Source organism: Hypomesus transpacificus, chromosome 1, assembly GCF_021917145.1.
Source record: "Hypomesus transpacificus isolate Combined female chromosome 1, fHypTra1, whole genome shotgun sequence".
Lineage (NCBI taxonomy): Eukaryota > Metazoa > Chordata > Actinopteri > Osmeriformes > Osmeridae > Hypomesus > Hypomesus transpacificus.
In genome coordinates, this window is record NC_061060.1 from 12,198,660 (window position 1) to 12,216,910 (window position 18,251).

The 18,251-nt window shown below is 41.8% G+C and overlaps 1 protein-coding gene across 1 annotated transcript; it reads right to left on the reverse strand.

Annotated features, from left to right (window-relative positions):
* Positions 1-15,047: 15,047 nt before the first annotated feature.
* On the reverse strand, positions 15,048-16,336 carry LOC124471098. Its single transcript, XM_047025448.1, has 2 exons — positions 15,544-16,336; positions 15,048-15,457 (listed from the first exon to the last, which is right to left on the reverse strand). Exons 1-2 carry the CDS (start codon positions 16,317-16,319, stop codon positions 15,430-15,432), a joined length of 804 nt encoding a protein of 267 aa, XP_046881404.1. The 5' UTR covers positions 16,320-16,336; the 3' UTR covers positions 15,048-15,429.
* Positions 16,337-18,251: the final 1,915 nt, after the last annotated feature.

Below are 18,251 nucleotides of genomic sequence, written 5' to 3' on the forward strand. Positions count from 1 at the left end.
CAACATTTTATTAGTAGTTAAAATGTTTTTAAGGCAAGCGGCCCTCCGGCCCAGAAGTGTCTCGGCCCACCGGGAATTCTCCCGGTGCTCCCGATGGCCAGTCTGCTACTGCTTGGGGAACACCTGTGCTGATCACCGAACGGTCAGACATACCTCTACAACCACACACTGTAGTCTGCCAGACAGTCGACCACACAGCAGACCAAGGGGGCGTCCACCTGCCTCTGGATCCTGTGGTTTGACACTGGAGAAGTCAAACCACAGAATTCTCACTGTTCACCCAGCTCCATTCAGGAGGGAGTAGGCCCTCCTGGGCAGGTCACTGTTCACCCAGCTTCATCCAGGAGGGAGTAAACCCTCCTGAGCAGGTCAATGACAGTGTTGTACACTCCAGTGACTGGCTGGTAATGAACAAGGGCCCTTGAAGGCACTGGCCAGGGGCCTGAGGTGTGAGAGCACTAGCCTCTCCAGGGTCTTCCTGACGTGGGGTGGAGACAGGTACTAAGGGGCAGGTACTATAAGGATATTGAAGATTTATCTGAATCCTCAGGACGGTATCTGTCACATCCTGAGTTCAGTAAAATATGTTCATCAGTGTGTTACATATGTCACATTTGGAGGTACATTGTTTTGATTTTAGCAACGTTAGCAGAATTATTTTGCATCACTCTTCAGAGCCCTTCAGGTCCACACAGTATAAACACAAACAAAGATGGAAGTATGGAAACATTCATCTTTATTACATGATGTTACAAGGATAATGTGTCTGACGGCCACACCTCATGCCGCGCAGCAGCATTGACATTGATAACCCCTACACTACTTTAAACTTTCACAAATGTAACTTTCTGTTATTATTTGGCCTTATGCATTATACATAATGCACGTACACACAAATCAAGTAATGACATGACACATAAGCTTAGATCTGTTTCTTTATTTTCTTTGTCTTACGTGTTAGTTTGTTGGTCTGAGCAAGGCACCCTTCCTGGTTTGGATCAAGGGATTAGTGGTGTGAATGGGCGGTTCTAATGAGCAGGGGGAGGGGATGGGAATGTACCAAGGCCCTAAGAAGAGCGGGGGTGGGTTATACTATAGTATTTGTTTAGTTAGAGAAATGCTTGATACACCTGAAGGGTTTGACGTTCGTCTTCCCCCACGTGTCTGTTTTGGTTGAACCTGTTTATAAATATATCCTTCCTGGTCTCAGTAGAGGGGTCGGTTCATTCAGTTTGGTTGTGCATCCAGACATGTGCCTGTTTTGGAAGCAAGAAAGTGATCATTCTACCCATGTTTCCTTGTGCTTCACTGTTCGGTCCATCACAATGTGTTTGTACTGGAAACATGTAGGTTTAAACCATAATACTGTAATGTAGTTATGATATGACCAGAGTACTAAGATAGTTATGTCATAGTCAGTGTATTTTAGTGTAGTTGTGATATCACCAAGCACTGTAATTCACTTATGTTATAACCATAGTAATCTAGTGTAGTTATATTATAACCAGAGTACTATAGTATACGTAGTTATGAAATAGCTGGAGAGCTGTGGTGTAGTTATGGTATAACCAGAGTTTTGTAATGCAGTTATTTTATTACCAGGGTAAAACTGGTTAAGGGACATTGTGTTTGTAACCGTAGTCACACATCTTAAGGATAATGTGTCAGTAACCAGAATCAATAACCAGCTCGACTTGAGAACTAAACTTGAGAGCTGGGGCCTGTTCCATAAAGTGAGTTTACCAAATAAGACAGGTTTATGTCAGTTAATTTCCCTGACAATAAACGGTCTTATTCGGTAAAATAGATTTAAGGAACAGGCCCCCGGATAATCTGAAGTAGTTTATTTTGGCAAAAGGGAATGTTAATGTATCTTCTGTTTGCTGTCGGTCACTTCTGTTTGCTGTGAATCATAAATGGTGTTAGGGTACCACCTCGTGATGACAACAGCACTTTCAATTTGAACTGCACACACCACACATACACAAACCCACACAATCACCAACATGGATATCGGACAAGGCAACAATTTCAAATAGTTTAATAACAGATCTACATATCATACGTAGAGTTAATTAAAATCGTTTTACTATTTCACATCCAGCAATGCTTCTGTAACCGGTGTTAACTGGTGAAACTCACTCCTCAGGTATAAAAGGTACCGTCCGCTGTGTGGAGGAGCTAGCATTTCTTTGGCGTAGCTGGTAGTGGTTGCGCTTGGAAGTCGAGAGGTAGCAGGTTTGACTCCCCGTGGGAGGGAACATTGGCCAGATACCTTTGATAGAGCTTGCAAGACCACGTCCGTTACATACCTGTTACACTTCACCAGATGCCAGCACAGCTAAACACATGACTGTCAAATCTACAGCATCTCTTGCAAAACAGGAAGTCACAGACACACAAAAAATTCTCATTTAACATTACAGGAGAAATACATCTTTCTAAAGTAAACACTTAAAAACAGTATTTATGTTTAAAATTCTTAACCTTTTATTACTTTATCAGACACACATGTTTCTTTTTATGTAGACAAAACATATATTTTTTTATTACAGAAGCATTTGTAACCATTCCAGGAAAGTTACAATTACAAGGAAACTTACATACTTTCTCACTCCATAAAATTGCAATTCAATTGAAAATGTTCACTGTCCAATGGATGAAGGTTTATATGTTGACTTCTTTATTAAGGTAACAACTCTAATTTGGCCTTTTGACTCAATATGGACATGTGGAAATCCACCAGTTCAGTAAAACAAGCTGTCCTAGGAAAGCCTTCTCTAGTGATCTCTTGTTGCTCACCAGTGCTTAATATTTGAAATAATTTTGGTCACCCTGTTGGATATCAAATCATGATTTCACAGTTTTTTGTAACTAAATGTGCTTTAGGAAGAAACACAGTCATACCTTGCTGGCATTATTTATTGTGTTCTGATGTAGGAAACTGCAAGTACATACTTTTTGACATCCATTTGTAAGTTCTCAATGTCATTTTGGAAACACATTTTGTTGTGGGTCATTGTGGTCCCTATATCTCACTACTTCCCTATAGTAGGATGGGGGTCATAACAGGGCCCTCTCTCTCTCCCTTTCTCCCTCCCTGTCTCTCTCTTTCTCTCTTCATCTCTCATTCTTCCTCCCTGTCTCTTTTTATCTGTCCCTCTCTTCCCCTCTCTCTTTATCTCTCTCTCTCGCTCTCTCTATCTCTCGGTCTCTCTTTTAGGGTCTATAGTGAGTCCCGGTCTCTTCTCCAGCTCCTCAGAATGACAGTGACCACAGCACAGACTGTTCCAACGACAGCACAGCTCCCCACTGCATCTCTCACTGCATGGAACACAGAGCCAAGAGAGGGTTTCCCCTGATAGACTAAGTTAGTCTTGGCTAAAGATTCACATACTAAAGTATTGTTACCTCTGTTTGTGTATCTCAGGCACCAGTACCCCCCACTGTCCTCTTGGGAGAGGTTGGAGATCGTCACAGAGGTGAAACTGAGAGAAACGTTGTATCTCCGGTCCAAGTTCTTCATGGTGATATCAATGTAATATCCTGAGTCCAGTATGATATATTCATCAGTGTTTCTGAACCATACAATGTATCCATCCACTGAGTCTGGGTCACAGCTGAGACTGACCTCTGACCCCTCTGAGAAGAACACAGTGAGAGAAGTAGACTCTGGACAGACCAGCAGTGTATAGAATACAGAGATTACATATGATTGATCTGTATTGCATGAATACGATCCTGAGTGGTTGAGCTTCAGTGATGGGATGACCAAGGAGTAGTTGGTGCTCTCTCTTCCATCCATCATGTACATCTCCCCTCTTCTCTGGGGCCTGGGGCTGGAGGTCTCAGGTGGGCTCTTGGATGGAATGTCTGCTTTAATCGTCCCGTAAGGTGTTCTCCAAGAAGTCCCAGCAGGGTCAACAGTGAAACTAACACAAGGCAGTGTGACCCCCTGTCCTTCTAAACGGAGGTAGTAGTGCTGCCGCTGTGTATAACCGTAAACAGCACTGCCACATTTCTGCTCCTCCGGGGCCACACAGGTGTAGAGGCTATCCATGATGGTGAAGTTGGAGATCAGAAGAGAATTGTTCTGTGTCACCTGAACTCGGCCCTGAAGGTCTTTCATCCCTAAGTTCAGGGTTTCACTCCCATCCACAAACACTGTCCTCCACTTCTCTCCTGTTAACCTGAACCAGATGATATTTGGGCTGAGGCCTGCTTCTGCTGCAATATCACATGGCAGCTCAGCGGTTGCGCCATTATCAAACATGTCCTTGTAATTGTCATCGCACACTGTGAGAGTGAAGTTCTTCTGGTATGTCACTTTGCTGCCTGTCCTGCATTCAATCCTGTAACGTCCAGTGTCTGACTGAGAAACTTGGATGATGTCTAAATATAAGTCTTTAGAAATGTTCCTCACTCTCAGCCTATCTGTCAGTTCTCCATGCAGAGTAGAGTTGACAGGGGAAGAATCAGACGTGTTCCACAGGAGCAGTTCTCCATCAGCCATGGATCTGGACACCAAACAGAAGTCTGCATTCTTGGTAAGAGAAAGGACATGTATTTCATGCCTCTCTTCTTGCATTTGTAATTCGTGGGTCTCTTGTTCTCCATAGATGTTTTGCATGAGAAAAGTCAGCAGAAAGATGAGTTTTGGGGCTGAGGCCATTTCTGGATGGATGTTACACAACTGTTATCCAGCTTTGTCAGAAGTGAAAATGTTCCCTGCAAGCTTGTGGTTTATCATTTTGAGGTATCTTATATCTTCACATGAATTGAGCAACAGGGGCGCCGTATAGGGGTAAAAGTTAGAGCAAAACTAATATAAAATGATATTATGTTGTATATTGTATAAATCATCATTATTGAGAATATATGTATTTAAATTATATTAATACAATTAATGATCTCTTTTACTTTTTTTGGCAATAAAGTTCAAATCCCCATTGACTAACAAGTAAACATCCATATTGACCGACCAACCCCTTGTATCTTCATGAAATGGTTTGGTCCTGCTTTAAGGACATTTTTTATGGTGGCTTTTAATCTTGCATCAAATAGTGAACTGCATACTGTATGCAGACTTCTATGTACAAATCACCAGCAGTAAATATTGTGCTAGTACTGGTATTGAACTACAGGAAGCAAGACAGTTGCAAGCCTTTAATTAGAGTTGTGTAAAGCTTTTGATGGGACAGTCCTAGAGATGTGGTGACAACAACTGCCCAGACGGGGCCCGATTAGAATTTTTTGTCATGGGGCCAAATATTTCAGGCGGCGCCCCTGTGATCAAAAACCAAGCAACATTACAGTAACAGCAGAGGTGTTGCCCTATATCTCGATTAACACTGAATGATTTAGTCTATAAAGGAAAAGTGTTATGAGTTTCTGTTGTACATCTGTGGATTAAAATGTTTTGTTGTTATTAACTCTGTTATTCTTCAATGTTAGGAAATATCTTGAAGCTCTCAGCAAAAAATAATATACACAAGTTCACACAGAGACACAGATACAAACACGTGACCATTTCATTTCAGATTTACATCTTTATTTGAAACATACAGTCAAAATTACAATCACATAGTATTACAAATAATGGTACTATCAGGATTCAGGTAAGACCTAAATGCATACAAGGACGTTGTAAGATGGCTGACTTTGCGGCGGTGACAAAAAGGCTTGGAGGCAGTGTTTCAAAGATTTAGAATAAATCCCAAAAGGTGTTACTAGCCAGTGAGAGCATGCATACATTCCAGTATGGATAAAAAAAATAGGTAATAGTCATAGTCATCCTGGAACAATATATGGATATGCTGGGCACAGATATGGCTATCTGGATCTGGGAACACAACCCCAGAACTGCAGAGGAGACAGCTAGATGGGCTGCAGTGTTCCAGTCTGCCTGACTAGGCACCATGGGCCCAAGCACCAGCCAGCGGGCCTCAGCCAGAAGTTAATCTAGTGGGGGTTGGGAGAGTTGTGGTCAAAGCTATGGTAGGCCTACAAGTACTAGATGGTCCAATAACACCAGACAGGATGTTCAGTGTTACTACTGTGGTAAATGGGGTCACACTAAGCCAAACTGTCAGGCAAGGAAAATGTTATGCGACTTAGTCCCCCAGGTTAAGCACTGTAATGCAGTCACTAGGGCCCAAGGTGCTAGTGAGATGAGGGCACTTCCTTTTGCTGAGGCTGAATTGGTGCTAGATGTGGAGAGTAGGCCGGAAAGGAGGATTTTGTCAAGGCAGACAGAAGTTAAAAGGGACAGTTGGTCAGAAGGAGCAAGAGTGGCCACAGCCAGAGATTACATTGGACATTGATATACCCACAAACATTGTTGAACTGCAGGTACAAGACAAGACCCTGGAGCTATGGTTTCAGAAAGCGACAGGGGGCGACAAAGAGACACCGGGCACGGGTAGTCTCTTGGAGGAGGAGAGATACATACTGAAGAATCAGATGCTGTATCAAGTGAAAGGAGGGATCGAGACATTGGTAGTGCCAGGCCCCATGAGGCAGAAAGTTATGACACTGGCCCATTCTATCCCATGGTCAGGACATCTAGGGAGATATAAAACCCTTGCCAGAGTTTGTAGCCGGTTTAGTTGGCCTGTTACAAACTCTCCCCAGATGTAAGCTGCCTAGGGCGGGGAAAGGATGCAACGCTGCAACCCCAATAAGTATCTGGGAAGTGAGACCGGGTAACAGGGAACACTGGACACAGGGATAAATAGATATTCAAAAGTTTATTGGCTGGGACATAACCCCGACAAGATTACAAGGGGACGGAGAGCGAATAAAAGAACAAAGTAAAACCACCCTGTCTGCCTATCCACAAACTAACTAAACAAAAGAACAAGGGGTGGCACCCGCTCCTTACCCAATGTTTCTCCAACAGGTAACTACCTACATGAGGGGAGATGTAAACCCATGGGTAGCTTGCCTGTCCCCTTGTTCCCTGCCAGGGGGCCAAAAGAAAAGCTACACCGAGTGTAGACTAAAACGAAACTAATACTATTGTACAAACAAAACAAGGGAGAACAAACACAAACGAACGAAACGAAGTCAAAAACAGCACATAGTCAAGACATCAAACAGAACACAGGCACAGGGTCTGGCAGCTCTTCTCCTTCCCAGTCAAACTGCGCGGCTTTTTAAGCGGTCTCCCGATTGGCTGCGTGGAGGCTGATTGGTCGGGAACGGGGTACGGGACTGGCCAATCAGCACGCGCCTGTGAGGAGGAGGTAGCGGGGAGGGGACAAAAAGAGTTGTTCTGAGTGTCAGCTAGCATCAGGCAGTGCAGCCCCACGGGCACATCTACATCCTCTTCCGATCATCGATACACCCTTTGCACGTACCAATACATCTTAGTAGTGTGCGACTATGCCACGAGATACACTGAAGCATTTCCCCTTAGAAAGATCAAGGCAAGGCAGGTAGCCAATTGCTTGGTACAGCTATTCTCACGGGTGGGGTTGCCGAGAGAGATAGTGACAGATCCGGGCACTCATTTTCTGTCCCTACTTCTGAGACAAGTGTACAGTCTCTTAGGCATTAAAGGCATTGAGACCATGGCGTATCACCCCCAAACAGACGGTTTAGTGGAACGGTTTAACCGTACCCTCAAAACCATGCTCCGCCGCTTTGTCTCACAGATGGGAAAGGATCGGGTGAGTGGCTGCCATACCTCCTGTTTGCATACAGGGAGGTTATACAGGCCTCCACGGGCTTCTCGCCAAAAAAAAAGCAGAAACGTGGAATGACAGAAAGGCCAGGGAAAAAACCTTTGTGCCAGGCCAAAAGGTGCTGCTGCTACTGCCCACTGATGAACGCAAACTCCTTGCCAAGTGGCACGGCCCCTATGAGATCACCAAGAAAGTGGGAGACGTCACCTATGAAGTCTCTACGCCAGAGCGTGGTAAGAAGAAAAATACTTTTCACATTAACTTATTGAAAGAATTCCATTCCAGAGAACAAATGGAGATGCAGTTGTTTGTCCGAGCTGTGATCGAAGTAGAGAAGCAAGCAGTTTTTCCCTGTTAGGACCACCTCACAGACCGTGGACCTTGCTCACCTGGAGGAAGGTAAGCAACACCAGGGGCCGGTTTTTCAAAAGTTTTAATCTGGATCAAACTGATCCAGATTTGGAAATCTCTTTTTCTGCTATCCAGGATCACGTAATCCATTTGATTTTTATTCTGGTTTTTCAAAGCAATGTGGGATTGGATTACTCTGATCCGGATTCTAAATTTTGCACTCAAGGTTTGATCCGGATCAACAACAAGATTAGATTACGTGATCCCAGGGGCCAGCCGTAATCTAATCAGATTACGGGGCCAGTTTTTCAAAAGTAATCTGATCGGAGTACGGCTATCGGATTGGATAAAATCTTGAAAATGGGTATTTCAAAAGAAAAAAAGGATTCAGAAATTGGATTGGATCACGTAATCTAATCTTGTTGTTGATCCGGATCAGACCTTGAGTTTTTCAAAACTTTTTGGTAGGATCGGGATCATTTTGATCCCAAAAATCAGGATTAAACTGATCCCAGCAGGAGGCTGGATTCATGGAGGATATCAGGCAACTAAACTTGGTTAGTTAAATAATACAACATTTATTTCATGCATTTTACAGTGTTTATATTTATTTACCAATTTCACTTGAATTGTTCAACAGGAAGTACATAAAGTAGGTAGGCTATGTAGGCTAGCATCCTTTCAGTACAGCAAATGGGCTCAGGTGCATCAGGGACGTCATCACAGAGAGGGACTTTGCACCTGGTCTCGATGTTGTGTAGTACAATGCAAGCAAGTATTATGTTGCATGCTTTCTGTGGTTCCACTCACAAATAGTTAAGGCATGCAAAGCACCTCTTCAGAACTCCAATTAAGCGCTCAATGGTGCATCTTGTTTTGCAATGAGCAGTGTTGAAGCGTGCCTGCTCAGGCGTGTGTTTAGCCAGAAAAGGGGTCATCAGCCATGGTAGAAGAGGGTAGGCACTGTCTCCTAATATGATACCATTTGGTCGGTTGGTTTTGAGCTCTCTATATAGAGCGCTCTCCCTCAGGATGCGCGCATCATGGACAGACCCAGGCCACTTCACAACACAGTTTGTGATGAGGAGCTCAGTTGCCCACAAGTTGAACATTGATGCTGTGTCTCCACTTTCGGTTTACAAACTCCCACTCATTCTCATGAGGTGCTTGTATGTGCACATGGGTGCAGTCGATTGCTCCAATAATATTGGGCATATTCGCCAAAAGAAAAAAATTCCGCTTGGCCTGGATGATCTGGTCATCCTTCGGAAAAAAAACAAAGAAGGCCCATGAAGGTACATCTCTGTGGGATTTTGGGGGTGACATAAAATACAGGATCTTGCTTGAAAGCGATTTGCAGTCTAGAACTGGGAGTCTAGGACTGCAAAACCTTTCATTAGGATTATACCCAAGTTTAGGTATCTTAATCCATTATGTTCATCATACATATCTCTTGACTACTGACTATTACCATAGAACGTCTGCTGCAGAAACCCATATTAATTACTATAACCCATACTGTCACAGTAAGTAAATCTAAAATGTTATGATGATTTAACAAACTCATTAATCAGGCTGGCCAATGCAGTTGAAACACTTTTCAGAACATCACAAAAAGTAGATTTTTTCACAACCATGTATGAGTGGACTGCCTGTTTCCAAGACATGGACAATGTTTATATTGTTTGTTTGCTGTTCCGTTTAGTCCTATTTTCTGTTCAAATAAAGCATATTGGAGTGACCCCACACTATTCTACCTGTTGTTCTTTACATAGCTAAATTGTGATAGTCCCATTTAGACCACAGGTAATCCAGATTTGGTAATCCTGAAAAATTAGAATCCAGATCAGAGTAATCCAATCCCACATTGCTTTGAAAAACCATCATAAAAATCAAATGGATTACGTGATCCTGGATAGCAGAAAAAGAGATTTCCAAATCTGGATCAGTTTGATCCAGATTAAAACTTTTGAAAAACCGGCCCCAGGTGAAGGAGCTGTTAGACCCCAATGTGTTCCAGGAAAGGCCTGGGCGGGCAACGGCAGTGAAGCACGACATCATCCTGCGGCCAGACACATCCCCCCAGCGGAAGGGTTAGGGTTAGGGTTAGCTACCGGGTGCCACAGAGGTTGGTGGCTGCCCTGAGGGAAGAGCTGGATGTCATGCTGTCACTGGGAGTTGTGGAGCCCTCCTCTAGTGACTGGTGCGTCCCAGTGGTACTGGTGCCGAAGCGTGACGAAGTGCATGAGAAAAGTCAGCAGAAAGATACGTTTTGGGGCTAAAACCATTTCGGGATGGATGTCAGTCGACTGTTATCCAGCTTTGTCAGAAGTGAAAATGTTCCCTGCAAGCTTGTGGTTTATCATTTTAAGGTATCTTATATCTTGACTTGAATTGAGCAACAACCAAGCAACATTAACAGCAAAAGAGTTGCACAATGTCTCGATTAAAAATACTGATTATTTTAGTCTATGAAGGAAAAGTGTTGAGTTTCAGTCGTCCATCTGTTGACTAAAATGTTTTACTAAGGTTAACACAGTTATTCGTAAATGTTAGGACATTTCTTTAAGCTCATTAGTTGTTATTAATTAGACAGGTTAGTCATGAATGACCTGAAATGAAGGATGTTGTCATGACAAGACTACAGCCACCATGATAGATGGTGACTCATGCTGCAGCAAGAAGATAAGACTCTGCTGATGGGTTGATTTCATTCAACACACTCCTCTCGGCAAAAGATAATAAACACAAGTTTACACAGAGACACAGATACAAACACATGTCCCTATTTTATTCCAGTTTTGTCTTTATTTGAATAATAAAGTCAAAATTACAATCACATAGTATTGCAAATAATGGTACTATGAGGACTCAGGTAAGACCCAAATACAAAACAAGGAGGTATATAGTGTGGTTCTATGCTTATGGTTTATTTGATGTACAAGGAGGCAGGTTAAAGATCAGTAAGAGTGGAAAAAGGTCATAACCCACAAGGCAGACTGTCTCAGTCCCCAAGATTTAACAGGGTTGGAGGAGGCCTTCAATGTCTAGAAATTCACAACAACTCACACTGTGGTCTCCCAGACAGTCGACCACCCAGCAGACTAAGGGGGCTTCCATCTGCCTCTGCCTCATCTTCTCCCACAACAGCCGAGGCTGTATACTGTTGAAGACACTGGAGAAGTCAAACCACAGGATTCTCACTGTTCACCCAGCTTCATCCAGGAGGGAGTAAACCCTCCTGAGCAGGTCAATGACAGTGTTGTACACTCCAGTGACTGGCTGGTAATGAACAAGGGCCCTTGAAGGCACTGGCCAGGGGCCTGATGTGTGAGAGCACTAGCCTCTCCAGGGTCTTCCTGACGTGGGTTGGAGACAGGAAGTAAGGGGGAGGTACTATAAGGATATTGAAGATATACACTACCGTTCAAAAGTTTAGGATCACTCAGAAATGTCCTTATTTTACAGGGAAAAGCACAGTTTTTTCAATGAAGATAACATTAAATTAATCAGAAATACACTATACATTGTTAATGTGGCAAATGACTATTCTAGGTGGAAACGTCTGGTTTTTAATGAAATATCTACATAGGTGTATAGAGGCCCATTTCCAGCAACTACTACTCCAGTGTTCGACATTGTACATTGTATTTGCTAATTGCCTTTTAAAAGACTAAAGGATGATTAGAAAAATTAGAATTAGAATGCCAAAGGTCTACAATGTTGTAATTACTGGAAATTGAGCATTATTTGACAAAAGCAAAGTTTGAAGAACAAAATGTATATTTAAAATAAAAATGATTATTTCTAATAATAATAATTAACCTTGTAAATGTCTTAACTGTATTTTCTATTCATTTAGAATGTTTTTTGATAAATAAAATTGTGAGTTTTCATGGAAAACACGAAACTGTCTGGGTGACCCCAAACTTTTGAACAGTAGTGTATATAAACTATCTGAATCCTCAGGATGGTATCTGGCACATCGTGAGTTCAGTATAATATGTTAATCAGTGTGTTATATCTGTCACATTTGGACGTACATTGAGTGTGAACGTGTTGTTTTGATTTTAGCAACGTTAGCAGAATTGTTTTGCATCACTATTCACAACCCTTCAGGTCCACACAGTATAAACACAAACAAAGATGAAAGTATGGAAACCTTCATCTTTACATGATGTTACAAGGATAATGTGTGTGACGGCCACACCTTGTGCCGCACAGCAGCATTATAATTGATAACTCCTACACTACTTTAACCTTTCCCAAATGTCACTTCCTGTTATTATTCTACGGTCTTCTTCAGACAACCACCTGGTGGTCCCACCGCTCAAGACTGCCCGGTCCCAACACAAGCTCTTCTCCTGCCTGGCCCCCTAATGGTGGAACCAGCTCCCCACCTCCATCAGGGACACTGACTGTCTCCCCACCTTCAAGAAAAGGCTCAAGACACACTTGTTCCGGGAGTACAATGGCACTTAGGAATGCTTGGCTGGACCTGATGTTAGTTTCCTCCAGGATCACAATGACTCTTATTGGGTGACTTGTTGCTCTTGTAGGTTAGTTATAACGAAGTTAAGTCTTGTACTCGCTGTGAAATATTTTTACTTTTAATTCTTCTTCTACAGGTACAGTCCTGCACTTTTTGTGGTTCATGTTGTTTTAATTTGTAACTTGTATAACTGCATGCTCTAATGGGTCTTCCCTTTTGGCACTTGTTTAGTTTTTCACAATGTATGCTTCATGTTTTGGCTGCTTGCAATGTTTGGGACTACCTCGTTGTTATGATCAGTGACCTATGCTCTTTTGTAAAGCTCTCTCTTGGAAGTCGCTTTGGATAAAAGCGTCTGCTAAATGCATAAATGTAAATGTATTTTGGCCCTATGCATTGCCATTGACATACATAATGCACAGACACACAAATCAAGTCATGACATGACACATAGGTTTAGATCTGTTTCTTTATTTTCCTTGTCTTACGTGTTAGTTTGTTGGTCCGAGCATGGCACCCTTCCTGGTTTGGATTAAGGGGTTAGTGGTGTGAATGTGCGGGCCTAATGAGCAGGGGGAGGGGATGGGAATATACCAAGGCCCTAATAAGGGCAGTGGTGGGTTATACTATAGTATTTGTTAAGTTAGAGAAATGCTTGATACACCTGAAGGGTTTTTACGTTCGTCTTCCCCCACGTGTCTGTTTTGGTTGAACCTGTTTTGGTTGAACCTGTTTCCTTCCTGGTCTCAGTAGAGGGGTCTCTTCATTCAGTTTGGTTGTGCATCCAGGCATGTGCCTGTTTTGGAAGCAATAAAGTGATCATTCTACCTACAGTTCCTCGTGCTTCACTGTTCGGTCCATCACAATGTGTTTGCACTGGAAACATGTAGGTTTAAACCAGAATACTTTAATGTAGTTATGATATGGCCAGAGTACTAAGGTAGTTATGTCATAATCAGAGTATTTTAGTGTAGTTGTGATATCACCAAGCACTGTAATTCACTTATGTTATAACCATAGTAATCTAGTGTAGTTATATTATAACCAGAGTACTATAGTATATGTAGTTATGAAATAGCCAGAGAACTGTGGAGTAGTTATGGTATAACCAGAGTTTTGTGATGTAGTTATTTTATTACCAGGATTCTTTATAAGGATTCTTTATAAGGATAATGTGTTAGTAACCAGAATCAATAACCAGCTCAACTTGAGAACTAAACTTGAGAGCTGGGGCCTGTTCCATGAAGTGAGTTTACCAAATAAGCCAGGCTTATGTCAAATACTTTCCATGACAATAAACTGGCTTATTTGGGAAACTAGATTTAAGGAACAGGCCCCCGGATAATCTGAAATAGGTTATTTTGGTAAAAGGGAATGTTAATGTATCTTTAGGTCACTTCTGTTTTCTGTAAATCATAAATGGTGTTAGGGTACCACCTCGGGATGACAACAGCACTTTTAATTTGAACTGCAAACACAACACATGCACAAACCCACACAATCACCAACATGGATATCGGACACGGCCACAATTTCAAACAGTTTAATAACAGATCTACATATCATACGTAGAGTTAATTAAAATCGTTGTATTATTTCACATCCAGCAATGCTTCACCAGATGCCAGCACAGCTAAACACACGACTGTCAAATCTACAGCATCTCTACAGAACAGGAAGTCACAGACACACAAACAATTCTCATTTAACATTACAGGAGAAATACATCTTTCTAAAGTAAACACTTAAAAACTGTATTTATGTTTAAAACTCTTAACCTTTTATTACTTTATCAGACACACATGTTTCTTTTTATGTAGACAAAACATTGTTTTTTTTATCACAGAAGCATTTGTAACCATTCCAGGTAAGTTACAATTACAAGCAAACTTACATACTTTCTCACTCCATAAAATTGCAATTCAATTGAAAATGGTCGCTGTCCAATGGATGAAGGTTTATATGTTGACTTCTTTATAAAGGCAACAACTCTTATTTGGCCTTTTGCCTCAATATGAACATGTGGAGATCCACCAGTTCAGTAAAACAAGCTGTCCTAGGAAAGCCTTCTCTAGTGATCTTTTGTTGCTCACCAGTGCTTAATATTTGAAATAATTGTGGTCACCCTGTTAGATATTAAATCAGGATTTCACTGTTTTTTGTAACTAGATGTGCTTTAGGAAGAAACACAGTCATACCCTGCTGGCATTATTTATTGTGTTCTGATGTAGGAAACTGCAACTACATATTTTCTGACATCCATTTGTAAGTTCTCAATGTCATTTTGGAAACACATTTTGTTGTGGGTCATTGTGGTCCCTATATCTCACTACTTCCCTATAGTAGGATGGGGGTCATAATAGGGCCCTCTCTCTCTCCCTTTCTCTCTCCCTGTCTCTCTCTTTCTCTCTTCATCTCTCTTTCTTCCTCCCTGTCTCTTTTTCTCTGTCCCTTTCTTCCCCTCTCTCTTTATCTCGCTCTCTCTCGCTCTCTCTATCTCTCTGTCTCTCTTTTAGGGTCTATAGTGAGTCCCGGTCTCTTCTCCAGCTCCTCAGAATGACAGTGACCACAGCACAGACTGTTCCAACGACAGCACAGCTCCCCACTGCATCTCTCACTGCATGGAACACAGAGCCAAGAGAGTGTTTCCCCTGATAGACTAAGTTAGTCTTGGCTAAAGATTCACATACTAAAGTATCGTTACCTCTGTCTGTGTATCTCACACACCAGTACTCCCCACTGTCCTCTTGGGAGAGGTTATATATTGTCAAAGAGGTGAAACTGAGAGAAACATTGTATCTCTGGTCCAAGTTCTTAATTTTGAGAAAATCTGATTCTAGTATAATATGTTTATCGGTGTTTCTGACCCACACAACGTATCCATCCACTGAGTCTGGGTCACAGCTGAGACTGACCTCTGACCCCTCTGAAAAGAACACAGTGAGAGAAGTTGACTCTGGGCAGACCAGCAGTCTATGGGATATAGAGTGTTCATCTGTCTCGCACCAATACCTTCCTGAGTGGTTGAGCTCCAGTGATGGGATGACCAAGGAGTAGTTTTTGTTCTCTCTTCCATCCATCATGTACATCTCCCCTCTTTTCTGGGGCCTGGGGCTGGAGGTGTCAGGGGGGCTCTTGGATGGAATGTCTGCTTTAATTGTCCCGTAAGGTGTGCTCCAAAAAGTCCCTGCAGGGTCAACAGTGAAACTAACACAAGGCAGTGTGATATCCTGTTTCTCGAAACGGAAATAATAAAACGGCATGTCTGTTAAACCTTCGACAACACTGCCACATTTCTTCTCCTCCAGGGCCACACAGAAGTAGAAGCCGTCCGCGTTGGTGTAGTTGGAGATCAGAAGAGAGTTGTTCTGTGTCACCTGAACTCGGCCCTGAAGGTCTTTCATCCCTGAGTTCAGGGTTTTACTCCCATCCACAAACACTGTCCTCCACGTTCCTCGTGTTAACCTGAACCAGGTGATAGTTGGGCTGAGGCCTGATTCTACTGCAATATCACATGGCAGCTCAGCGTTTATGCCATTTACAAATAAGCCCTTAGAATTCCAATCGCAGACTGTGAGAGTAAAGTTCTTCTGGTATGTCACTTTGCTGCCTGTCCTGCATTCAATCCTGTAACGTCCAGTGTCTGACTGAGAAACTTTGATGATCTCTAAATATAAGTCTTTAGAAATGATACTCACTCTCAGCCTATCTGTCAGTTCTCCATGCAGAGTAGAATTGACAGGGGAAGAATCAGACGTGTTCCACAGGAGCAGTTCTCCATCAGCCATGGATCTGGACACCAAACAGAAGTCTGCATTCTTGGTAAGAGAAACAACATTTATTTCATATGTGTCTTCTTGCATTTGTAATTCGTGGGTCTCTTGTTCTCCATAGATGTTTTGCATGAGAAAAGTCAGCAGAAAGATGAGTTTTGGGGCTGAAGCCATTTCTGGATGGATGTTACACAACTGTTATCCAGCTTTGTTCCCTGCAAGCTTGTGGTTTATCATTTTGAGGTATCTTATATCTTCACATGAATTGAGCAACAAGGGACGCGGTATAGGGGTAAAAGTTAGAGCAAAACTAATATAAAATGATATTATATTGTATATTGTATAAATCATCATCATTGAGATTATATGTATTTAAATTATATTAATACAATTAATGATCTCTTTGTTTTTACTTGTTTTTGGTAAAAGTAAACCATATTGACCGACCACCCCCTTGTATCTTCATGAAATGGTTTGGTCCTGCCTTAAGGACATTTTTTAAGATGTCCAAATTAGCTATCTAGCTACAAACCTTTTATGTATTCACATCTGCAAGTTGTGTCATGGCCTTGCCATGTCATGTTTGTAATAATGTGCACTGCTTTGTCCCTGCTAAATAAACTAAAAAGTAAAAAAAAATGATGGCTTTTAATCTTGCATCAAATAGTGAACTGCATACTGTATGCAGACTTACATGTACAAATCACCAGCAGTAAATATTGTGCTAGTACTAGTATTGAACTACAGGAAGCAAGACAGTTGCAAGCCTTTAATTAGAGTTATGTAAAGCTTTTGATGGGACAGTCCTAGAGATGTGGTGACAACAGCTGCCCAGAGGGGGCCCAATTCGATTTTTTTTGTCATGGGGCCAAATATTCCAAGCGGCGCCCCTGTGATCAAAAACCAAGCAACATTACAGTAACAGCAGAGGTGTTGCCCTATATCTCGATTAACACTGATTGATTTAGTCTATAAAGGAAAAGTGTTATGAGTTTCTGTTGTCCATCTATGGATTAAAATGTTTTGTTGTTATTAACACTGTTATTCTTAAATGTTAGGAAATATCTTGAAGCTCATTTGTTGTTGATGACCTGTCAATGACCTGGAATGAAGGATGTTGTCATGACAAGACTAGAACCCCCAGGCTAGATTGTGGCTCATGCTGCAGAAGATAAGACTCTACTGATGGGTTGATTTCACTCACCACACTCCTCTCAGCAAAAAATTATAAACACAAGTTCACACAGAGACACAGATACAAACACATGTGACCATTTCATTTCAGATTTACATCTTTATTTGAAACATACAGTCAAAATTACAATCACATAGTATTACAAATAATGGTACTATCAGGATTCAGGTAAGACCTAAATGCATACAAGGACGTTGTAGGATGGCTGACTTTGCGGCGGGGACAAAAAGGCTTGGAGGCAGTGTTTCAAAGATTTAGAATAAATCCCAAAAGTTTTTACTAGCCAGTGACGGCATGCATACATTCCAGTATGGAAAAAAAAATAGAAAAAGAAAAACTCCAAAACAATCATTTCCAATAACTAAATACCATCAAAATAACACAGACACTTTCCATAAACAATTAAACTAACTCTGGTCAGTTCAGCACACTTTCCCACTCCACTGTCAGAGGTGTTGTCTGTTGTTCACCCTAGACCCGACACCCTCAACCTGCTCTGCTCTGGCCTTTTACTTGCCCAGCCCATAGAGTTATTATAACGGCCCAGCCTAACCCATTGTACCTATCCTATATCAATTATTCTTACAATAATACCTATTCCGCCTAACTATCAATAAATATATTCACTATAATAATACAGACAGGTTAATACAAATACAATCATGTTACATAATTATTTAGCACTCTAAATAGCTCCCCAGCGATGACATAATACAAACACCCCTATCATCCCACCAACAACGTCTTACGTT

Coding starts and splice junctions, on each gene's coding strand:
- LOC124471098 (XM_047025448.1), bottom strand. CDS start 16,319: ATGGCTGATGGAGAACTGCTCCTGTGGAACACGTCTGATTCTTCCCCT. Junction 15,458..15,543: donor GAGCTCAACCACTCAGGAAG/GTATTGGTGCGA, acceptor TGTTCTTTTCAG/AGGGGTCAGAGGTCAGTCTC.